At 38.1% G+C, this 25,375-nt stretch overlaps 1 protein-coding gene across 1 annotated transcript in view; it reads right to left on the bottom strand.

Annotated features, from left to right (window-relative positions):
- Positions 1 to 3,640: 3,640 nt before the first annotated feature.
- The window catches only part of LOC127411295 (echinoderm microtubule-associated protein-like 5), a 144,746-nt gene continuing 123,011 nt past the window's right edge, over positions 3,641 to 25,375 (bottom strand). Inside the window, exons 27-42 of the mRNA XM_051646769.1 lie at positions 23,929 to 24,055; positions 20,559 to 20,637; positions 19,404 to 19,533; positions 19,115 to 19,213; positions 17,942 to 17,962; positions 17,644 to 17,817; positions 17,336 to 17,544; positions 16,561 to 16,718; positions 15,928 to 16,042; positions 15,246 to 15,434; positions 14,961 to 15,133; positions 11,769 to 11,931; positions 9,538 to 9,641; positions 9,150 to 9,303; positions 8,587 to 8,687; positions 3,641 to 7,082 (exon numbers count right to left, since the gene is read on the bottom strand). Coding sequence (XP_051502729.1) covers positions 7,046 to 7,082; positions 8,587 to 8,687; positions 9,150 to 9,303; positions 9,538 to 9,641; positions 11,769 to 11,931; positions 14,961 to 15,133; positions 15,246 to 15,434; positions 15,928 to 16,042; positions 16,561 to 16,718; positions 17,336 to 17,544; positions 17,644 to 17,817; positions 17,942 to 17,962; positions 19,115 to 19,213; positions 19,404 to 19,533; positions 20,559 to 20,637; positions 23,929 to 24,055 — 2,033 coding nt within the window. The 3' untranslated portion in view covers positions 3,641 to 7,045. The remainder of the gene's footprint in view (positions 7,083 to 8,586; positions 8,688 to 9,149; positions 9,304 to 9,537; positions 9,642 to 11,768; positions 11,932 to 14,960; positions 15,134 to 15,245; positions 15,435 to 15,927; positions 16,043 to 16,560; positions 16,719 to 17,335; positions 17,545 to 17,643; positions 17,818 to 17,941; positions 17,963 to 19,114; positions 19,214 to 19,403; positions 19,534 to 20,558; positions 20,638 to 23,928; positions 24,056 to 25,375) is intronic.

Below are 25,375 nucleotides of genomic sequence, written 5' to 3'. Positions count from 1 at the left end.
TAGCTGATCATCTTACAGTGTAAGGCTTTGTCACTTGCTACTGTCAGTTTGCTCGTTCCTGTTGCGTGTCCTTAACCTGGCAACCCACATGAGCTTCGAATCTGGGGAGGAAGAGGTGGGGGAGACAACTCTCTCCAATATTTTGAATTTGGACTGCAGTAACCATTTTAAACGCTTGATATCAATGATACATATTGCTCCTTAAAACAACGTTAACTAATAATCAATATGTAAAGTGAAAGAGTTGGTTAATTAAAGTAATTGCAAGTAATTAAATGACAAACAACCTTGCAGTGGATAATCACTCTTCTTTGCAAACTATAATAATCTCTTTTGTATTATACATAAAGCCACAGCATTTAAATTTTTTTTTTTTCATATTCCCTTTGTTATTCAGCATAATCATATTGATATGGTGTAGCTATCAACTCATTAGCCATGTGTGTGTGTAGGATCGTACTCTGACATGTTTATGTTGTTCTCCAGTGTGTCCTCAGCCAAAGTTCATTCAGTGAGAACATGTTCAGCTCGTCTCCTCTCACCCTTCAGCTCTACTTCAGTAGAGCAACAAAACCCCTCCAGATTTGATCTCAGTGAATCCCGTGTCAAGGTCTGAGTGCAGTCAGGCTGTGTTCTCAACAGCATACTACCATACTGTTTACTATTGCTGTAGTATGTATACCGTGCACGGTATGCATTTTTTTTCTAATGCACGGAATACGCAGATGACCTACATTTGCCAGAATATGCAGTTTACAACTGAGGATACTGTATCCCCCAATGCAATGCACTCAGCTTGACCTTCCACCTCCAGTGTGTTAGCCTAACAAAAAGTAATCAAAGCCACAATTTTTAACATTTATGTCTGAAATCAATATTTGATCAGATTGACAGATGTTAAGACTTTTCTAGACGAAACTGTATTAAAAATGTTTTTATTTCAAAGATGTGGATTACTGGATGCTACTTGTTGAATTAGACATACAATGTGATGAGGTCATGTTACAACTTTGTAGCATACTACAGTTTCACTATTTTTAAAAACAGTGGGCAGTATACATTGTATACCATGCATTATTTAGTAAAAAGTAAGCTAGTATTTAGAATGGAATACTGGTTTTAGTATGCTAGTAATTCTACATACTGCACAGTATGCTTAGTGTTTTTTTATTTTTATTTTTTATTATATGTGAAACAGTATGAATTATGTAATGATAAACATTTCAAACAGCAGTATGCTACATTGTTTAATGACCTTGTTGCATGTTTAATTAAACAAGTGGTTTATTTCTCTGAAATAAAAATTGGTATTTTGTGTGAATTGCATAGTGGAATATCCTGAGGAGTGTGTTCTGTTGTGTATACTGCACATTTCGTAGGTTTTCCAAGTATTCTGCTGTATGCATAAAGAAAATTTGCATCCTGTCCACATACTGCAGAAATAGTTAGGGTACTATAATGGTAGTATGTTATTCCAAACATCTTTAGATACTTCACAGCAGTGATCACACTTTTGAGAGTAACAAATAAACTCATAAATAATAATCCCTTATATGATTGATGTTTTTGGGTATTTCTGCAGGGGCTTACTGAGATTATGTATAAAGGAGAGTATCTGAGGATAACAGTGAAGGGTGGTGGATGTTCAGGCTTCCAATATAAATTCTCAATGGACAATGTCAGAAACGAAGATGACAGGTAATGACAACAATCAATGTGTTGTCATTTTACACTTTCTACAGATAAGCTTCAAACTTAAAAAGTGTTCTTTTTCAACAAAGGCCCAATGAAATGAGGTACTCAATTTAATAAATATAACTAAATAGTATATGAGAGGTTTTCATTTTTGCAAGCCTGTTACCAGAATTTGGGTTAAAAACCCTGATTTGCATGATTTTATTATTTTATAGAAATAAATTATTTTTGTATTTTTCTTCCAGTAAAAATATCTTAACATTCTTAAAGGGATAGTTTACACAAAAATGAAAATTCTCTCATTATTTACTCATCCTCATGCCATCCCAGATGTGTAAGACTTTCTTTTTTCTGCTGAATATCTCAGCTCTGTAGGTCCACACAATGCAAGTGAATGGTGGCCAGAACTTTGAAGCTCCAAAAAGCACATAAAGGCAGCATAAAAGTAATCCATACGACACCAGTGGTTTAATCCATGTCTTCAGAATTGATATGATAAGTGTGGGTGAGAAACAGATCAACATTTAAGTCATTTTTACTATAAATCTCCACTTTAACTTCCACATTCTTCTTCTTTTGTTTTTTGGTGATTCGCATTCTTCGTGCATATCGTTGACATTGATTTAACCACTGGAGTCTTAAGGATTACTTTTATGCTGCCTTTATGTACTTTTTGGAGCTTCAAAGTTATGGCCATGATTCACTTGCAATGTATGGATCTATAGAGCTGAGATATTCTTCTAAAAATTTTAATTTGTGTTCTTCAGAAGAAATAAAGTCTTACACATCTGGGATGGCATGAGGTTGAGTAAATCATAAGACATTTTTAAAACAAGATAAATGTTCTTGAGAAGCAAAATTTAGAAAGATAAGACTTTTCAAGAATATATAGTGAATTTTTTAAAGCATTTAAGTAAAAAAAAAAAAAAAAAAAAACAACAATTTGTAGATTTAGTAAGAAAAATAAATTTAATTCAATTATTCTGGTTGATCTCCTGAGATGATATTCTTCTCACAATTGTACAGAGTGGTTATCTGAGTTACCGTAGACTTTGTCAGTTCGAACCAGTCTGGCCATTCTCTGTTGACCTCTCTCATCAACAAGGCGTTTCCGTCCACAGAACTGGATGTTTTTTGGCACCATTCGGAGTAATGCGTGCATGAAAATCCCAGGAAATCAGCAGTTACAGAAATACTCAAACCAGCCCGTCTGGCACCAACAATCATCCATGCGATTATCTAATCATCCAATCATGTGGCAGCAGTGCAGTGCATAAAATCATGCAGATACGGGTCAGGAGCTTCAGTTTATGTTCATATCAACCATCAGAATGGGGGAAAAATGTGATCTCAGTGATTTGGAGCGTGGCATGATTGTTGGTGCCAGATGGGCTGGTTTGAGTATTTCTGTAACAGCTGATCTCCTGGGATTTTCACACACAGCAGTCTCTAAAATTTACTCAGAAAAACAACAACAAAAAAAAAACATCCAGTGAGCGGCAGATCTGTGGATGGAAACACCTTATTGATGAGAGAGGTCAACAGAGAATGGCCAGACTGGTTTGAACTGACAAAGTCTACAGTAACTCAGATAACCGCTCTGTACAACTGTGATGAGAACAGGTTGGTGCTGTTTTGGCAGCACGTGGGGGACCTACACAATATTAGGCAGGTGGTTTTAATGTTGTGGCTGATTGGTGTATATGTGTGTATATATATATATATATATATACACACACACACACACACACAGAGTATATATATATATATATATAAAAGAGCAAATACTGTGTAAAATTTTTTAGATGGAGTATAGCACATCACACCGCAGGACAACTTCCCAAAAGTATTTCAAATCAACTTCCTGTATACATCTTTTGATTTGTTGCAGATATCTGATAACACGTGACACAGTACTTGAATTTGAATGCATGAATGTGATACATATATGTACATTTTTTTATTAAAGTTGGCTTTTAAGAAATATTTCACAAAAATATACAAAAGAATGTCTTTACAAATGATGTTTACATTGATAAGAAAATCAACATATGCATTAAACACATCTCTTTCAATCAGAATGACACACTGAAGGAGAGAAAATGTTGCATTTCATATCTTCAGTTCACTCTGAGCCTCGATAATCCAGTTGTAAAATTAAAATCCCCCCCCCCAAAAAAAAAGAAATAAAAAAACTTTGATTCCAAATCAGAATGAAATGTAATGTCATAAAGGCTTCAGCAGCAAGATGAACAGTTATTCAAGGTAAAACAGCATAGGAACAAACTCTTTTCATTCATTTTCTGAGGGATTGCATTACTATTTTTTCTTTTAAACTTGATCTCAGACATGAACAATGTAGCATATGATTCATACCTACTCAACACACAAACACACAAAGAGACACATCTCAAATTTACTAATCGAGCTAAAGTTACATATGAGGTTAGGAGTCTATGGTCATCTACGGTTTAGGGGGACTGAGGTTTGATGAGTGAATACCACGTTCAAGATTCAACATTAAAAGACCACTGGACTACCACAGTGAGCAGGTCAAGTATACAGTGCATAGAATGCTTTGGCATGCTGACATCTGAGAGTATAACACAAGTGTTACATTCGGGGAGAAGGCCACAGGAGATCTATGAATCTTTAAAAAGAACCAACAAACCAAACCAGCAGATAAACAAATACAACAAAAATCAGGTTATCATTCAAAACGGGAATCTCCAACAAAAACGTCACACCTAAATTAACAAACAACATTCAACGGGTAGTTTAAGGCTAATCCTATTTAGCTTGCTACAAGTTTTTTTAATTAGGAGGAAAATCTTAGAAACGATGATCCAGGCAGATTCCAAAACAAAATACTGGAACTTGTAACTTGTATTTTTTTTTAAAATTAGGGAGTAAACACATACACATATGACAAGGACGTTTGCAAGTTGGGTCTTGCAAAACTTCAACCCAGCTGTCACTCAAAACAGTTCAGTTCAGGTATGGGTAATGACAGGGCTTGAAGTACATTAAGGCTTTGTTCACACTCCACACAAATCTGATTTGTTTTTTTGGTAACACTTTACACTAAAGGTTCTATTAGTTAACATTAGTTAACAACAGTAGTTAACATGAACTAACAATGAAAATACTTTTACAGCATTTATTCATCTTAATGTTAATTTCAACATATACTAATACATTTTTTAAAATTAAAATTGTATCTGTTAACATTAGTTAATGCACTATGAACTAACATGAATTAAAAATGAACAACTGTATTTTTATAAACTAAGATTAATAAATGCTGTAAAAAACATATAATGTTCATTGTTTGTTCATGTTACCTAATGCATTAACTAATGTTAATGAATGGAACCTTATTGAAAAATGTAACTGTTTTTTAAAATCTGATTTTCAAGACTGTCCTCACTGTCATTTCGCAAGTGAAGAAATCTGATCAATTTTTTTCAGACAGTGTAATCAATATATGGAGTATCTACATTGGGTGCTAAAGGTATGATCTAAGCACGAGAGTAGCTGTCAGTGTGGAAAGAGAGGATGGAAAATATGGAAATTTAGCCACCGTTCATATCAATCATGACATTGAATTACAGTGCTGAACTCAGGAGGTGCATAAGAGTTCAGTGACAGAGGCATTTTGTACATTCATACTTGAATGTCAGTATGAATGTCACATAATGCACTCTAAAAGCAAAGAATGAGCAAAAATAAGTGTATTCAGAAATAACCCTGGACTATAGTGTGAACTTTGTATGATGTTATGTTGGTGTCTGGCCTGTCTCAGTGATTTGGAGCGTGGCATGATTGTTGGTGTCAGACGGGCTGGTTTGAGTATTTCTGTAACTGCTGATCTCCTGGGATTTTCACGCACAACAGTCTCTAGAGTGTAAAGGGAATGGTGCCAAAAACAAAAAATATCCAGTGAGCGGCAGTTCTGTGGATGAAAATGCCTTATTGATGAGAGAGGTCAACAGAGAATGGCTAGACTGGTTCGAACTGACAAAGTCTACAGTAACTCGGATAACCGCTCTGTACAATTGTGAGAAGAATATCATCTCTGAATGCTATTCTGAGATGCGGGTTGGCGCTGTTTTAGGGGCACGAGGGGACCTACACAATATTAGGCAGGTGGTTTTAATATTGTGGATGATTGGTGTGTATATATATATATATATATATATATATATATATATATATATATATGTTGTGATGAGGAGGGGGGCGTGGCCGGGCCGTGATGACGCATGCCTGGCACTGAGTATACTAATCAGCGGGAGAGAGATAAGGGGGGACGGAGATGCCAGTTTGAGAGAGAGAGACGCACGAAGCTGTGTGTGTGCATCTTTGTTTGTTTTGCAGTTTATCTTATGTTTGAGTTCGGTTTGTTTTTAAAGTTTTACATTGACTGTTCAGCTGGTTCCCGCCTACTCCTTGCCCATCTCATGAACCTTGTTACATTGGTGCCAAAACCCAGGAAGGAGGAGGGATGCGCTGTTGGAGAGCCCTTGCCGCTGTTGGAGGGTCACGACGCCAAGGAGATATGGTGTGGTGGTACTGGAGTGGTTCGCCAGAAGGCGGAGGAGCTCGCTGCCGTCCGCCAGGAGACGGAAGAGCCGCTGCCATCCGACAAGGGGCGGGAGAGCTCGCTGCCATCTGCCAGGAGGTGGAGGAGCTGCTGACGTCTGCTGGGAGGCGGAGGAGCCTGCTGCTGTCTGCCAGGAGGCGAGGTCCAGTGCCTTCACCAGGCGACAACGTGTCTAGGGACCGGCGAGCCACTTTTTCTCTCTCTCTCTCTCCTCTCTCTCTCTCCTCCTGTCTCTCCCGCTCACTCTTTCTCTCTCCCCTCTCCTTCCCCTCATCTCTCTCAGTTTCGCAGGAGGCGGGGAAGGCCGGTCGGAGGAAAGACGGCCAAAAGTGCAACACCTCCCCTCCGGGAAGGGGGGGGTGGGTAGTAAGTGAGGCTGGAGGTCTCTCTTGCTTGAATCTGGTGGTGGAGGAGTGTGACGAGGAGGGGGGCGTGGCCGGGCCGTGATGATGCACGCCTGGTGTTGAGTTGACTAATCAGTGGGAGAGAGATAAGGGGAGGCTGGAGATGCCAGTTCGAGAGAGAGATATATACACACACATATATATATATATATATATGTGTGTGTGTGTGTGTGTATGTATGTATATTATTTTGTTGTCAGTCTGAACAAAGCCTAGGATTCTAGCACTTGATCATAAATTAGATCTTTGAGGACCACCATGAAGACCACTATCTGAAGTTCCTCACTCCATGATTCACTCATGCAGTCAGCTGGGCTCATGAAGAGAAGACTGCTTGACCTCAATGAGGAGCATGGACACATCGCCACACAAATAGGCTGATTGGAGAAAAAAGTACAAAGAGAAAACGCAAGTGGGTCATTGACAAATAAGGTTGTCCGAGGTGATAAGCATTCAAAATCTATTAAATGACTGAGCGGATACCACACACGTTTGTTTGTTATTTATTTATTTATTTATTACTTATCTGTTTTGTTTTGAATGTTAAAATGTTGTAAACTGATTACAAAAATAAAGTTGTTTTTTTTTAAACATTTTTAAAAAAATCAAGTTCAAAACACATGATAGAATTTCATAGAAATGTAAAATTTGTGTCTATGTTTGTTTCATATTCACAACTTAATCATTCATTTCAAAAAATAATTTAAGGTCATTTTTTTTTTCTACAAATAATTAAATTATACAAATTTATTTCCATAGGGTTACTCCATTTGACCTGAACAAAATGTGCCTTTTTATAAAAATGTCAAAATATGTTAAATAAATAAATAAATACACAGTCATGTGTCTAAACGGGTTCTCTATGTTTGTCTGCAAGTTGATTACACCACCTGACTTTGACTACTTATGGCAGCATTTCTTTTTTCTTAAAATTTTTATTTTTATTTTTATTTTTTTACGTATATTTATCTTTTATTTTTTACTGACCACTATTTTTCTTTAACCCCCTGCCCAAAATATAAAAATGACTTTAAACTCAGAAGTTAAAAACATGTTTATCATAGCAGAGGTGTATTTAAGTAATTGTTTTGTGTGAATTGCATTTTCAACATAACTGACTTCATTATAAAATACATTACTAGCAAGAAAGTTTCCAGTAGCTCTGTTCTACAACCTTGCAAGCTGCCTACCATGACAGCATTTTTAAGGTGCTCATCCGAGATGAAGATTTCAAAAGGTAGACAGTAACTTTATGTTGCCTTAGAAGACACCTTGTTTTGGTCAAATTCTAAGACAGCATTGTTTGTTTCTTTGTGGATGAGGCAATTATAGAGTGCATTGATACAATGCTTGCAGATAGCTTTCCCCATGAACAGTATTACAGGATGTTGATTATACTGTAAATATTTTTCACTCAATAGCGGAAAGTATCAATAAAAATGAGCACTCCTGTCAAAATCTATTAGAATTAACTGTGAAACTCTCATGTGCGTCTCTCGTGTGCGTAATTTAAGGAGTGCTTTTTGTGAAGCACATAGACTTGCTGTCAATGAAATCAGTTAGGATGCTGCCTTAGAAGGCATGTGCCTAGGTAGGCAGAAGACAGAAAGACAGCTCACTAGGTTTTGGAACAGAACTAATGACTTACTAGAGTTATAATACAGATTTTAAATTCTCAGAATGGTTTGAAAAACCGTACATGAGTCAATCGATCAAAACTTAATGTTTTTTGCTGGACAACTGGATCCTGAAATAATAACAAAGAGAAGCAAAATGCTGACAGCACTGTCACAAAAGCTGATTATAAAAAAAGGAAAAGAAAATATTTATATTACATGAAACCACATAAGCTTAAACTGCAGTGTGTAACAGAACACACACCTTCTATCATCTCCTCCGGCACTGACGACAAAGTGATCCCCACTGGTGAAGCGGATGTTGGTCAGGTGGGCAGAGTGGCCCAGAAAACGCTTGTGTTTGGCCTGAGGACACAAATTCTAATGAGACAATTTGCTATTTTACCCTAGAGGAAGAGGAAGCATTTTTTATTTTTAAAAAAGTTTTTAAAGTCTCAGTTAAACAGCTGTGGGGAATGTGTTGGTAGAAATCCATAATACAGAAGTTAGAAACTATCAATTGTGCCACATTTAGTTGTTTTATTGACTCATGTGATACCCTGTCACATGCTTTTTTCTTCAGCATTCACTAAATACAATATGCAGTGACTAGTAAAAGTACTGCTGACTGTGGTCACGTCAGTTTTGGAACCATAAAAGAACAGTGGGTAGAGTGAAATAGCTTCACTTTGCAACTTGCAAGTCATTTGTCGAATGCACAACACATTGTTATAAACTGACAGGTGGTCAATTTATATTTTCAAACTTTTAAAATCGAAAACCTTCATAAAAACATCAAATTATTCCAGAGAAATTCAATATACTTACAAATTTCTCTGGGCACGGAAAGTCGAACAGCTTTACCATTCCAAAGTCATCACCTGTGACAATGTTGATGCCGGAGTGAGAGACACAAGCGCAGGTGACATCTGCTTTATCTGTGTTCCTGGACCAGATTCCCACCACCTCGTCCCCCAGGACACTACAGACAAACACAAACACTTCAGCACTACAGTAACATATATATATATATATAACATTTCAACTTTCTTCTAACGCCACAAGGAGTCTGTGATTTTTGTAATATACCGGTAGTTTAAGTTGTTAATTATTAATGATTTCTGTGTGAAAACATTTGTACACCAATGCTGCGTTCAGATATGTGAAGTGAATGAGACCCAATGTGAGTGTGGTTGCACCTCAGATAGTCAGTTACCTTGTCCATGTGGCCCAGGTTATTCTGTCAATCATTGCTTGCTCAGTGACTTGTTTCCCAGAAGGCACTTCATAGACAACACGTTTATAAGCACCAGTGGACAACTGCAGAGAGCAATAAGTAAAGGCAGAGCTAATGAGTTTGTCTAGGTCTGACCAACACCTGTCAACAACAGTAAAGCATTTGTCAGTATACACATTACACACAGGGAAAGATGTGTATTTATAGGGATAGTTCACCCAAAAATGAAAATTCTCTCATCAAGTAGTCATTCTCTCACTCTCATGCCGTATCAGACATGTATAACTTTCTTTATTCTGCAGAAGACAAACAAAGTCTCTTAGAAGAAGAACTAATTTCAATGCAAGTGAATGGTGGCCAGACCTTTATCCTCCTGAGACCCCTGCGTGACTGCTGTGTGCATTTTCCATATCCCTTTTTGATATGTAAATAGTAGGACCTAATATGCAAAAAATAAACATTTCTAGAGCAAATAGTTTTTCTAAAAATGTGTCCACATTTGTGGACAGCAGGGCTGGATTATGAAATGTTAAGTAATACCAAGCTGTAGAAAGTCAGATTTTTTTTCATCAAATAGTTTGTGTCCAGGAGTGTTGGTTATTCATGTTTTTGAGATGTTATAGAAATTACAGCTGATATTCTATAAAGCTGAATAAATAATAATTATTAAAAGTAATGGCCAGCATCATCAAATCACTGCCTACCATGTTAATATAAAACTTAGCATTATAAAATTCTGAGTCTAAATACTGATTACCATTGTCCCATGTCTGCCAAACATGTTGAGTGGTCCAAACATCATCTGCAGCCTGAAACTGAACTTTTGGTCAAATTTTAGGAGTGAAAGCACTTCACTATAGAAAGCTATAGGATGCTCCCTTGCTCCCTATTTAGTGAATGACTTGACTTCTAGAGTGCTGTCTGTCTGCACTGGTCTCAGAACAGTTAGAAATGCACCTTATTGTCATCCTAACTCCAAATAAAGCCTCTGAAAGCAACATTTTTCAGCTTTTGCATGAATACATTTATTCTCAATATGAAAATGCACAGTAAATATATAGGAATCATTTACTAATGTTAAAGAATAGAACCATATCGTACAGTGATAACAAAATAAAACAATAACATAATGTATATTATAATGAAGTAAATTGACCCACAGGTGTGTTAATGTTGAAAAATATTCAAAATAATGAACATGTTTTTTCAACTTTTGAGGGAACGCGGCTTTAATTTCCACATATGTGGACATCATTTTTATCAGCGTGTTGACGTGCGAAAAATGACTGGATTTTTTAATGCCGCATATCAAACAAAACTAGAGACACTACTCTTTACAAACAATCAGGTTTCAATAAAAAAAGGAGTTATATTTTGGTCTGATCTTACCCAAAACCGCCTGGATCACTTATGAGGACATAGATAAAACCACTGGAGTCATATGGATTACTTTTATGCTGCCTTTATCTGCCTTTTGGGGCTTCTCCATTCACTTTCACTTATATGGACCTACAGAGCTGAAATATTATTTTAAAAATCTTCGTTTGTGATCTGCAGAAGAAAGAAAGTCATCCACATCTGGAATGGGATGAGGGTGAGTAAATGATGAGAGAATTAAAATTTTGGGTGAAATATCCCTTTAAGATGCCTTAACTAATTCTTTAAACCCAAAATGCATCGGTGATGGTCATTCAAATGTAGACGTATATTATGGCCAAATAAATGTTTTTGCAACATATAAATCACAAATATGACATTCTAGTAGCTGTTTTAATGAATATAATCTTGTCACCGTTTAGGATAGTCACTAGTGAAGGGCTTGAGACTGTGCACGTTCATGCAGTGCCAATCAACGCTATCATACTGTCATTTTCTTGCAGCAAATGTTTAGTCACATGACATTTATGGGTCAGGTGAATGGCTCAAAAACGTCTGTGGCTCCCATTAGCAAAAATGGAAGATTTCAAATCGCTTAAGTCCGAGGGTGGATGCGCAAGCCAAGCAACTGCCATTCAGATGAATGGGAATGATAGCTGATAGTTTTCTCCAGGAAATTACAGACCTCCTTGATATTTACCAAACCAGAGCACTCTGGTAGTGACATTTCGAATGGACATTTACGACATCATGCATGTAAATTCCTGATTCTTTGCTCGCATTTTCACATAGATATAAACAAACACACCAAAACGCTGTCCAACCTGCTATACCTGCACATAGCAGCTGTCAGCAGAAAAGTCCATCTGCATGACAAAGCTGGGGATGTCTCTGCAGCAGTTGATGCGGTTGAGCTGTGGTCCTAACGTCAGGTCATAAAAATCAACAGCATTTTCACTGGAACCCACAGCCAGAAAGCGCGAATCAGGACTGAACCTGATGAGAAAGAAATCTGAGCTGTTACAACTTTAGCTGCATCACAGTAATAACAGTTAAATTGCACTCACTAAAAGTAGTGCTAAGCCCATCCTCATTACTGTGGATTTTTGGTGGCTGCAAATATTTATAAATAGTCTGTCAATTTAACATGTTATTCTGGTATGCTGAATTATTTAACAAATGATTTGATTAATTTTACGCAAATTAACGATTCATACTCTTACATAAATTCCACGATAAGGAATTTCCTACTATCGGAGCAATTCAAGCTTCAAGTACCCCCTAAATGCACAGCATGCTCTTGTAAATTTAGCCCCAGCTGCTACCAAAGGCAACAGCAATCATCAGGCAAATAAAGAAAAGCGCAAACAAAATGCAAGAATTTGATGAATGAAGATTTGATTAAATAACCCTTAATCACTGTTTGGGTAATTTTTGACCCGAATCATTTTTGTTTTTTAATAAAAATGGTTTTCTTAATCTGAGAGGTGAGTCTAAGTGGTTTTATCCAACAGTCCCCCGATCGTACTGTTGGACACACATAGACACACACACACAAAGAAATGAATGGGTGAGACTATAACAGAGCTATTTTTTTTATTTGGTCAAATAAAAATCAACCAGCCACAGTGTGGAACACACACAGAAATGAAGGGGTGAGACTATAACATATCCTCAATGTAGAACACCCACACACACACACACACACACACACACACACACACACACAAACACACACAAACACACACAAACACACACACACACCCACACCCACACCCACACACACACACACACTTAAAGGTCAGATCAAAGTCCTAGTCTGACCCCACGGTGAGAAAATGTATGCATATGGTTAGGGATGCATCAATACCACTTTTTCTCTTCTGATCCGATATCTGAAATCTCACTATCGGCCATACTGATCCCAATCCGATAGTTGTGTTGTTGTTTTTTTGCATAATCAGTTTAGAATATCTTTACATTATTGTGTGGAATTAACTGGTGATACCCTTTTATATGTAAAGAAACACAAACCTCTAACTACACATAATTTCAATATAAATGTATAGCTTATTAAGAAAAACTTTATTGTTAACTAGTATACTGGATAATGTAGCAGCAAAATTAACAGTAATTCCAGTCTTCAAATTTGCAAAGAAAAGAGTCCAGTTTTCTTTGCATATTTTTTTCAACTTGTATCTGGACTTTAAAGGATTCAGATCTCTTTTTTTTGTTCAATTTAGTTGTAAGATATCCATCCACTTTTGATTCAAACAGTTATTTTTTGGAACCTATTAAACTTAAATATTGTTATAATTTGTAAAACAATAATAATGAAAACAATAATAAGTTATTATTATTATATATATATATATTTTTTGGATTTTTCCTGTTTTTCTCCCAATTTGGAATGCCCAATTCCCAATGCGCTCTAAGTCCTTGTGGTCACGTAGTGATTTGCCTCTGTCCGGGTGGCGGAGGACGAATCCCGGTTGCCTCTGCATCTGAGACCGTCAACCCGTGCATCTTATCACGTGGCTTGTTGAGTGCGTTACCACGGAGACATAGTGCATGTGGAGGCTTCACGTCATCCACTGTGGCAACCACGCTCAACTCACCACGCACCCCACCGAGAATGAACCACATTATAGCGACCACGAGGAGGTTACCCCATGTGACTCTATCCTCCCTAGCAACCGGGCCAATTTGGTTGCTTAGGAGACCTGGCTGGAGTCACTCAGCATGCCCTGGGATTTGAACTAGCGAACTCCAGGGGTGGTAGCCAGCGTATTTTACCACTGAGCTACCCAGGCCCCAATAATAAGTTGTTATTATTATTATTATTGACTTTTAGATTTAAAAAATACAACAGTAATATATTTCAGTCATACACCTTTATCTTTAAAATGCTTGCGCTTTTATTTTGACGATCCTAACACTCCAGGAAGTCCTGTAAGTGTCTGTTTGAGGGCTACATCACAGTAGATTAATTAATTCTTATTCAAATTCTGGTAAAATGCTCCTCCGGTACTGTTCTAAATGCATATTATAAGTGAACCGAACTATTGAGCATCTAAATCTGAGATGCTGTTCGTGAGTAGCGCTCACATATGAAAATAGCAGTGAGCTCTGAGGGCTGAAAATAGCCGCGAACGCTTCACCAGCCTGCGCGTTATGTTTGTGTGTCAAGCATGCATACTACCTGTGTATGTTTACTTATTAAACACAGCCTTTTACGATTCATAAAGCTATTGCATATCTTCAAACGGCTTTGAATAAAATGCACGAGTCATATGGACTACTTTAATGGTGCTGTTATGGTTCTTTTATGCCAGTTTTCGAGCTTGACAGTAACGAACATGACTAACACACAGTATCGGATTTGGATTGGGCTTGTCGGACCGATACCTGATCTGTCTAAAAATGTCAGTATCGGAGCCGTTTGACTGTAAGCATATTGTGGCATCATTGAAAAATCTCAACACAAGTGATTTCAAAAAATGCTACAGTTTTACAAATTATTGGCTTTTTTAATGTCTAAATATATATCCAATGCATAACTTGCAATAATATCTACAAATTTAGTTTTTTTTTAGCTTAGAGATCAGCCAATGGATGGAGCACTGAAGCCATCTACTGGCAATAGTTGTCATTTCATGTAATTGTTAAAATTGTTTAAATTCCAACAGACGTCACCAGAGTCCCCCAAAACATGACATTGTGACGAATGTGTCAGTTCCAGAGAGAGAGACACACAAACGGCATATATCTATCTCTCTCTCTCTCTCTCTCTCTCTCTCTCGATCTCGAACTGCCACATCTGGCATATTTTTATTACATTTCTTTAAAAAAAAAATTGGGGGTTCCACATTTAATGTTTCAGGTCAAATTTAACCGAAACAGATAGAACTGGGTTCTCTATTGATAAGTGTTCAAGGGTTAATTGACACATCATGTAATTAATTTAATTAAAATACTTAATTGGCAGCCCTAATTATGAATTGCTAAATGAACGACAGTCTCACCTGAGATCTTGAATTGCAGAGCGCCGATCTCTCTTCTTCCCCCATATTTTCAGCGAGGTCACAAGAAGTATGATGAACTCTCCATTTTTCATGCCGATGGCCACCATGTCACCCTCTGGGCTGTAGCTGACCGTTCGTGCAGGATGACCAAGATTCACCTTATTCAGCATCTTCTGTTTTTGTATTTACGAAAACAATCCATTTTAATAGCAGAGGAGCAATGCAGATATGCACAAACATTCAAACATGTTTTATTAGTGTTTGTCTTCTGTGTGTGTCGTGTACCCTCTCTGCAATGTCCCAGAGGCGTACAGTGCCGTCCTCTGCAGCCGACAGGAAGACGTCTCGGGTCGGGTGAGCTCCCAGACCCCAGATAGGACCATCCATGTGACCGTTCACCAGGATGTTACAAGCTGCATTCTTCTCACCAACTTCAATGATCTCCGCATTCCTGGTGCCCACGAGAATCTTCCCCTAAAGAATCAAGTGGAAACAATGTTGCACAAGAATTAGGCTGTGTCTCACTAGTTGCCTATGATGTGAATCGGTGTAAAGTCAAATTTCAGGGTAGAAAATAGAATTTGCCACTATTTACATTAAGAAAAAGCTTCTACAATAAAGGGACCTAAATAAATAAAATAACTGACAAAAATTCACAACTCATTAGAATAAATAAACACATTTTGACAACATTAATAAATTGTTTCAACGTGTCACACTTTTGTCAGTGTACTCTTTAGTTAGATTCATTTGCTTAATTCCAATTACATTTGAATAAAATTATTTTTTTATGAAATAAGAACAACACAGCAGTCAAGCCACTTTATGGATCAGTGGTTCAAGACAGGAATGGTGAAAACGACGTCAAATGAGATTTTGGGTGTTAGTCGGTCCGTAATTTTTGTTTTACTTATTAAGTGGTCTGCCACTGCTCTAAAATAGTAGTGATGTTGTGTAAATATTGTACCTTGCCCCTGCAGACAGAACGCACACAGTCTATGATCTGACCCGTCTCCAGTCTGAAGGCTCTGCAGCGCTTTAACTCCTGATCCCACAGTTTCAGTGCACCTCCCTCCTTTGACCTGCAGAGGGCAGCCCACACAAAACCTCTCATTCACTGCAGCACTTAACCACTCGATTCAGAACTTTTTTGACTATGCATGCAGTTTCAGAAAATATTACAACAAGTGGAACATTACATATACAGTACTTAAAAAGACATCTAATTAAAAGTTACTCAATGTCTGTACTCTTAGTTTTGAGGCCATTTACTGTATTCTAGCCTACTCACAAAAGCTAGCTAGTCTTTCCCTTCCTTAAAAAAAACAAACAGATTTTTTATTTTGTCCAGTTAAATGCTCTCTAGAATGAGAATCCCTGTCTCTAATACCACCTGCCATTTAGCAAGTATAAAATAATGATTTTGCCAAGCTGTGGTGTAACTAAAGGCTATTGTCGATTTCAAAAAAGGACAAGCCAATCGATATGTCCAACCCCAGCTTCCGGTTTCAACAGAAAATATATCAACACTGAAAGAATTAGGTAGTCGAACCATATCATAGGGTCTCCTAAGCATAGCTGGAAGAGTCAGGCCACTTACGGTCGTTCTTTGCCTCCTGTGACAATGAGCCCGTCTCGTAATGTGGTGTACATGGTGAACACAGGTCCAGTGTGAGCTTTAGCCACGATTCTCACTAGAATGTGTTCCTTCCACACACACACATCTCCACTAATGGTACCTGTAAATGTCAAGTTATTCTGAAAAGAAAACAAACCTGCACTAATCTAGTGACCTCTAAGAGAAGAACAGCATAAACATGGCAAAGCACGACTTTTTCCACATCCTCTAATTTATCCTTTTACACTGAACCTGCAAAACAACAGCTGGAGCTCTTTAAAAGACCTCTGCAAGCAGGATTATAATTTTTGTAATGTTCTTTCAAATAGTTATGTTTTTAAATATAATCAAATAAAAACAAGTTTTTGAATTCATTTTTGAATAAAAAAAATAACAGTGCTCTTTTCCCATTTAAGCTCTGACACGCAAGCGCACAAACAAATTTACACATACACTTAATACATAAATACTTACACACACACATTTCCACAATTAATTTAAACGAATAGTTCACCCAAAAATAAAAATGTTGCTATCACTGACTTGTTCCAAACTTTTTTCTTCCGTGTAACACCAAATGAGTTATTTTACAGCTCTCAAATCTCAGTTGCGATCATGTACATTTAAAAATGCCATTGGATTTCGCATAGAAAAAACTGTCCTACGGGTTTGGAAAGATATGAGGGTGAGTAAATGACGACATTTTGGGGTGAACTAATCCTTGCTGAACTTCATTTAGAAACAGAAGAATACTTACAGCTCCAAATGCCACTGAGAGCATAGTCTGCATGCGAGCGTCCTCAATAGAGCTGAGCACTCCTTTCTTACTGAGCAGAGCCCTGCCAGCCAGCGTCCAGAAGCGCACATGCTTTATCCCCACTGACACAAACTGAGTGTCCGAATCGGGTCGGAACTCTGCCACAAAAATCCGCTGGGTGTGCCCGGCCCGACTTGCTACTTTGGCACCTTTGTAAACAATTAGGCAATGAATGTAATGAAACATCACAACTACTAAAAGTATGTTAAGACATGTAAGCAAAGTGAATGCTGTTGATTGGTCAGTACCTTCCTGCCACTTCCATATAGTGAGGGTGTGCTGGGGGTCCAAACCCACAGAGAGCAGCAGTTTGCCGGTGGCACTGAAGCTGATGGAGCAGACGCCCCGAGAATGATGGCAGCGCAGCACAGACAGAGTCTGTTTGTTCATGGCTTCCCACACGTGGATGGAAGGAGATGTGGCTGTAAATACACCAAGACTCTAGTTGTACACTGTTGTTTGCATATGTGAAGTAATGAAACTGTGTCCTAAACTGTGTTCTACAGAGAGCAGCAACTCTGTTAAGAACTGGACATATTCTCTTACCTGACATATCACCAGCATCACCTGTGTGAACAAAACAGCAGTTTAACACGAGAGTCAGCACTTTAAAAATGCAGACAGTTAATTTCTAAATCCATTGCTGCAAAACTGCTATACGGTTTTCAAAAGTGTAATTAAACCACATGACTCAAAGCTAAAAAAATAATAATTAGATACCGCTCTTTCAAAATAAAGAGCACAAACAGTATTGTTCAAAATTTTATTATATTATGGTTATATTAGATCTTCTGCTTCAGTGTGTCAATAGGAAATATCAGTTTTAGATTTCCAAATATTCATTTTGCAACTAGAATGGAATCTAAGCAGAACAAGGCATTCTTCAACAGACGGTGTGGCCCCCAAAGAGCCAGGATCTCAACATCATTAAGTCAGTCAGGGATTACATGAAGAGACAGAAGCAATTAAGACAGCCTGAACACAACTGTGGCAAGCTTTCCAAGATGTTTGGAACAATCTGCCAACAACCTTGAAAAATTGTGCACAAGTGTACCTAAGATAATTGGTGCTGTTTTAAAGGCATATGGTGGTAAAACCAAATATTGATTATTATTATTATTATTTTTAGTTTACTGCACTTTGTATGAAATAATTAATAAATAAAAATGATTAAAGACATTTTTCACAACTGCCTAAAACATTTATACAGTAACTTATGTGAAGCAAAATTCTTTTAAGAAAATAAAATCACAGAAAATGATTGAATTAATGGATAGTAAAAAATCAAAATGAGATCTCTTTAATATCTCAAACGTTTCTCCTAGAGAGCAATGAGATTAAACATAGAGCACATGGTCTCCTGCTTTCAGATTTGTCTCCAGAAAAACTCACATATCTCATCTAGAATTTCACAAGAAATTTCAACTTGGTCTCAAACTGTGCTCAGATTCGCCAAGATACAAAGGTTTACAAAAGTCAGAGATATCAATATGAATTCCAGTATTTCTCATCAAATACTATCAAGACCAAATTATCTGATCTTTGTAATGAACATTAATTTTATGAGAAAAATCTGAGATAAATGAGTTATGTGAATGAAGCATAGCTGAGAACTCCATTAAATCTCTGAGCTACAGCATAAATGAACAACTTCTCAGCAAATTCTTTTCTCTGTTCTGTTAAAGTGATTAGAGAGGATGAATGTTTTCACAAACATACCTACTTGGCCAGTTGCCACCACGTTGGGGAACTTTGGGTGCTGATTAATAGTCAGGCACAGAATGTCATCACTGTGTTCTAAATAGAAACTCTGACATGCTGATGGCAAACAAATTGAAAAATCCCCCAGTAAGAATGCTGAACAACATTTTTTTCCATAAACAAGACTGTTTGAAAGAATAAAATACATATACATATAATGCATGCTGATTATTACATCCACTCTGGCATGTTAAAATGAATCAAACATTGCATGGCATATGACAGGTATCTATGAGTTTAACCCCACCTGTTGTTAAGTTTAGGACGACCCCTACTGAGGCAGTGTGGTAGATGATATCCGCCCCCTCATTAAGGTAATGCACATTGTTTCGGCAGTCGTTGCCTCTGTAACCAAACACCAACTCAAGCACTAAGTCCTGCAGGGAGAGTCAAAGAGGAGTGACTGAGGTCATATCCATAACAACAGCAGAGAGTATCTGTCTCTCAGAACGTGAAAGGACAGACACAGAGAAATCAATCAAGAGAGGTTAAAAAGATCATCTAACCACTTTCACTAAGGGCACAGTGGGCTCTGTAATGAACATTTAATGAACTCAACAGGAAAGATACCAGAATGAGCTGTACACATTCAAAAAAGTACAAATAGGATAAAATATGACATTGTAGTAAAGTACAACACAGTACAGTATTCTATAGCTGTGTTTTCCAACCCTAATGGGGTGTCTGGAACAAAATGGGAAAACATTGTTTTATAGGATAGGATAACAAAATAAAAGGACAGGACACGACAGCACAGGAAATGAAAAGAAAGGAAAGGAAATAAAAGGAAAGGTTGGTATGGGTTGGGATGGGATGGGAAGGGATTGGACAGGGTAGGATGAGGTGGGATAGGATAGGATAGGGTAGGACAGGACAGGATACAAAGGGAAACATCTCTTCCTATCCTACTCTACTCTACTCTACTCTACTCTACTCTACTCTACTCTACTCTACTCTACTCTACCCTTCCCTTCCCTTCCCTTCCCTTCCCTTCCCTTCCCAAGGGATGTTGTGGGATGGGGTGGAAAAGGAAAGAAAAGGGATGGGAAGGGATAGTGAAGACTAGGACAGGGTAGGATAGGATAGGATAGGGTAGGATAGGATATGAAGGGATGTTGTGGGATGGGATAGGATAAGATAGGATGGGGTGGGATGGGGTGAGATGGGATGGTATGGGATGGGATAGGGTAGGGTAGTGTATGGTAGAGTACAGTAGGGTAGGGTAGAGTATGGTAGGGTAGGGTACAGTAGGGTAGGGTAGCATAGGAAGGAATGGGATGGTATAGGATGGGACAAAATAGCATAGTAACATTAGATAGCATTACTGGATGGATGTTTGGATGGAATTTTCATATACCTATATTCCACAAACAGAAAGTTAATATGTGCTGTGATCACTCACCTCAATGGGTCTCTTTTTCTTGCCTATGTTGTTGGTCTGTAGTTTCTCTGGCATTGGTGGAGCCCTGCTCACAGGGGGTCTGCCCCAAAACAAGTAAAAACACACCCACAATCAGTAACGGGTGCGAAGGACACCAGACTTCTGGTGCGGTTCTGTTTCACTTCAGGATTTCACCAAAACGTGTCACCTAATACTAAGCACATTACTGAATCAGCTCTATAGAGCATAGTTTCTGACAGATGATAAAATTCTGTGTACAACTTTTGTGAAACTCTATAAACTATAATTTTGTCAAAAAATCCCCTAAAATATCAGATGGTGTGAATGATAGGTCTAGTCTTACCTGGAGCCCCTTTAAAGGCAGCATTAACAAAGAGAGAGAGAGAACATTAGAACTGTGGCCTCAATGTGAGCAGTTCCCCCAAGTGCTCCAGATAACAAGAGAACACAACACAGGGACACTAAGGACACAAAATACAAAACTACCACTTATAATGTTCCCCATGACAACCACAATCATGTTCACTTGACACCATGTGGTCAAAAACAACACATAAATAGAGTTGAGAGAGAGAGGGTTAAGTGAGAGAAGCTGAATGTCTAAAATTAGCTTACTCAATAAGATAAGTTCTTTACCAGTGTTGGGGTGTAACTGACTAAAAGTACCAATGCTACATGTGTAACTACATCAGTAGCGTGACAGTAGTTCAACTGTTTTTAAAACAGTGTAGCTTTTCCAGAAACAAGCAACTTTTTCCAAAGAGTAGCAGTGTAGCGAAAAAGCGCTACATTGCTGTTATTTAAGTTGTACTGTACTGCGAAAATGTCCTTAAAATCCAGTGAGCTAACTTAGACAATAATCAAACACACTGTCCTTAAAACGTACTGTCTGTCTCATATGTAGCACTGGAAAGTCTGATTCGTTTAAGTGAATCAGTTTGGAAAAACTGGTTCAAAAATAAATAATTCACTGAATCTCCATGAAGAAATCCAGCTGTTGCCATTTGTATCGTTTTTATAGTGAAACATTTAGTTAAATGCTGCTGTTCATCACTACGTTTTCGATCCAGTTATATTCTATTTGTTTAGTAGTATTTAGCATAAAATGTATCTGTAAAAGTGTCATGCTGCTTTCACCCTAATCGAGATTTATTCATTCAAAAGTTCTCATTGATTTTGAGCGTGTGAAATATGGTTCTGATTAAATTATAAATTACATTTCCTTTCCTGACAGTTATATATTTGATAGTTTAAATTTTGTTTTATTGCCTCCATAAATAGCTCCCATGCTACTTTTGCTAGAAGTTTGTAATTCTAGCTCACTACTTTTTCAAGAGTAGCTTGACTATAGCTTAACTACTTTAAATTATGAGTAACTTGCAAATTGGGAAGTTACAGTTTTAGTATCTTCCCCAACACTGGTCATTACATCTCGAGAGAGAATGCAAAGGCAGCAAAGCATTAGCAAAGCTCCCAGTGGCTGAAGAAGCAACTGTACTCTTCAAATAATTAAGTGGGGAGCAATAATAATGTAACTTCAAAGCAATGACAGAATGTTTGCCAGAAAAACACTTAATGTAATACTGCGGCATCTATTCTAATTTAAAACTGAAATTAACTGCATTTAAAGCATCCCAAGCTTAAAATAGGAGTAATAACTCAGTGGCAAGCAGTTATATGATTACCGGTAAGCGTGTGGCAGGTGGTTTTATGGACATGAAGGCTGTCATGCGGCAAAGCAAACATCCACAGAGCATGAGAGAAGGCGCACGAGAAATTATTTTCTGAACAATTGCCATTTTTATTGATCTTCTTACCTGACTACGCCCTGCCTTCATGACAGGGAGGAGTGCAGTGCAGAGACAGACACAGGAGTGAGGGAAATTGGAAAAGACAGACATGAGGGTAGCATGTCACTTAAAGGCCAAGTGTTCCATCAATTACACTATCCCTGGTTATCTATCATATTAACTGTTGTCTTGTGGTAATTCATAACTTTTCATAACCATAAAGTGGCAGATGATTAGAGCTGTCCAGTATGCATTGATGTTTTTTTTTCTTTTGCATTTAAAAGACAGTTTAGTGTTTAGTAAGCCATTCCAGAATAGTAGAACACAGTAAGTATTTTGGCTTTAGAGAGTGTGCCACCAACATGAGCATATTCAAAATGGGACCTTAATGGTGGAATATGAATTTGACATATAAGAGTTTATAGAAGCATTCGACATGGGAGAACAAATAAGAGTACAGTATATGACATTTCACATTTAACCACAAACAAAGACTAAATGAGCAATTTATCTATTCTATAAAACATTCCAGGTATGCAAAGTACAACAAAGATATCTGGGAAATATCTGCTATTGTTTAAATTAAATCTATGCTCATTCAAGCCATTTTTGTTTGAATAAAAAAAAAATAAAAAAAATTGTTGTACCCCTATTTGGTAGCTTCCTTGACATGAGCAAAGCCAGGTAAAAGTAAAGGTAATGAGAAAATTAAAGGAAAAAGAAAAGAGAAAAATCCTAGCTCAATCCTGCCACTTTCTTTTTTTTTTTTTTTCTCCCAATTTGGAATGCCCAATTCCCAATGCGCTCTAAGTCCTCATGGTCACATAGTGATTCGCCTCAGTCTAAGTGGCGGAGGACGAATCCAGTTGCCTCTGCGTCTGAGACCATCAACCCACGCATCTTATCACGTGGCTTGTTGAGCGCGTTGCCACGGAGACATAGCGCGTGTGGAGGCTTCACACCATCTACCGCGGCAACCACGCTCAACTCACCACGTGCCCCACCGAGAACGAACCACATTATAGCGACCACGAGGAGGTTACCCCATGTGACTCTACCCTCCCTAGCAACCGGGCCAATTTGGTTGCTAAGGAGACCTGGCTGGAGTCACCCAGCACACCCTGGGATTCTAACTAGCAAACTAGCGAGCTCCAGGGGTGGTAGCCAGCGTATTAATCCTGTCACTTTTGAGTGTGCGATTTGAGTGTGATATTACTTTTAAACAGCAGTTCTATGAAAATAAAGTCTTTATTGAGTAACTTACATTTTAGGCACAATATAGCCAGTTATTTTGTCTATTTTTGCTCTGCCAACAAAACAGTTTCAAACAAAGCCAAAGCAGGACCGACCGTCAAGCAACACACAGACTGACAGCCTGCCTGGATCGCCACAAAAGCAGAGAACTGCAGTGATGCAAACATTGAAGCGTCCCAGTGCTGTTATACTAAATATCAGCAATCTTGGAATGCCACGTATCTAATCAGATTATAGTACTGGAACTATCTGTCATATAATAAATACTATAGAACTGTCCATTGCTGTGAACACTCACACTACATTGGGTGAGATTCCTAATGTACCTTTCATCTACTGATGGCTCCTTCTGTTGTAAGTGGGGTTTGACCCCAGTCATGGGTCGCATGTTTGTAGATAAGGCCTTGATTACATAGGTGATCTCATTCTCTCGAGTTACATCACTGTCGTACCCTACACAGAGCAACAGACAGAGAAAAGGGAAGGAAAAATTGGTGAGATACAGTGGCATGCAAAAGTTTGGGCACCCCTGGTCAAAATTTCTGTTGCTGTGAATAGTTAAGTGAGTAGAAGATGAACTGATCTCCAAAAGGCATAAAGAAACATTCTTTTCAACATTTTAAGGAATATTAGTGTATTATTTTTATTTTGTACAATTTTAGAGTGAAAAAAGGGAAAGGAGCACCATGCAAAAGTTTGGGCACCCTAAGAGACTTGAGCTCTCAGATAACTTTTACCAAGATCTCAGACCTTAATTAGCTTGTTAGGGCTATGGCTTGTTCACAATCATCGTTTGGAAAGGCCAGGTGATGCAAATTTCAAAGCTTTATACATACTCTGACTCCTCAAATCTTGTCCCAACAATCAGCAGCCATGGGCTCCTCTAAGCAGCTGCCTAGCACTCTGAAAATTAAAATAATTGATGCCCACAAAGCAGGAGAAGGCTATAAGAAGATAGCAAAGCGTTTTCAGGTAGCCGTTTCCTCAGTTCATAATGTAATTAAGAAATGGCCGTTAACAGGAACGGTGGAGTTCAATTTGAGGTCTGGAAGACCAAGAAAACTTTCAGAGAGAACTCCTCGTAGGATTGCTAGAAAGGCAAATCAAAACCTCTGTTTGACTGCAAAAGACCTTAAGGAAGATTTAGCAGACTCTGGAGTAGTGGTGCACTGTTCTACTGTGCAGCAACACCTGCACAAATATGACCTTCATGGAAGAGTCATGAGAAGAAAACCTTTCCTGCATCCTCACCACAAATTTCAGCATCAGAAGTTTGCAAATGAACATCTAAACAAGCCTGATGCATTTTGGAAACAAGTCCTGTGGACTGATATAGAGAATATAACTTTTTGGTCCCAATGAGTAAACGTATGTTTGGCGAAAGGTGCAGAATTTCATGAAAAGAACTCCTCTCCAACTGTTAAGCACGGGGGTGGATCTATCATGCTTTGGGCTTGTGTTGATGCCAGTGGCACAGGGGAACATTTCACTGGAAGAGGAATGAATGGATTAAATTAAATACCAGCAAATTCTGGAAGCAAACATCACACCATCTGTAAAAAAACTGAAGATGAAAAGAGGATTGTTTCTACAACAGGATAATGATCCTAAACACACCTCAAAATCCACAATGGACTACCTCAAGAGGTGCAAGCTGAAGGTTTTGCCATGGCCCTCACAGTCCCCCGACCTAAACATCATCGAAAATCTGTGGATAGACATCAAAAGAGCAGTGCATGCAAGACGGCCCAAGAACCTCACAGAACCTTTTGC

The sequence above is a fragment of the Myxocyprinus asiaticus genome, chromosome 20 (genome assembly GCF_019703515.2).
Source record: "Myxocyprinus asiaticus isolate MX2 ecotype Aquarium Trade chromosome 20, UBuf_Myxa_2, whole genome shotgun sequence".
NCBI classification, from domain to species: Eukaryota; Metazoa; Chordata; class Actinopteri; order Cypriniformes; family Catostomidae; genus Myxocyprinus; species Myxocyprinus asiaticus.
This window is presented reverse-complemented; position numbering and strand designations above follow the sequence as displayed.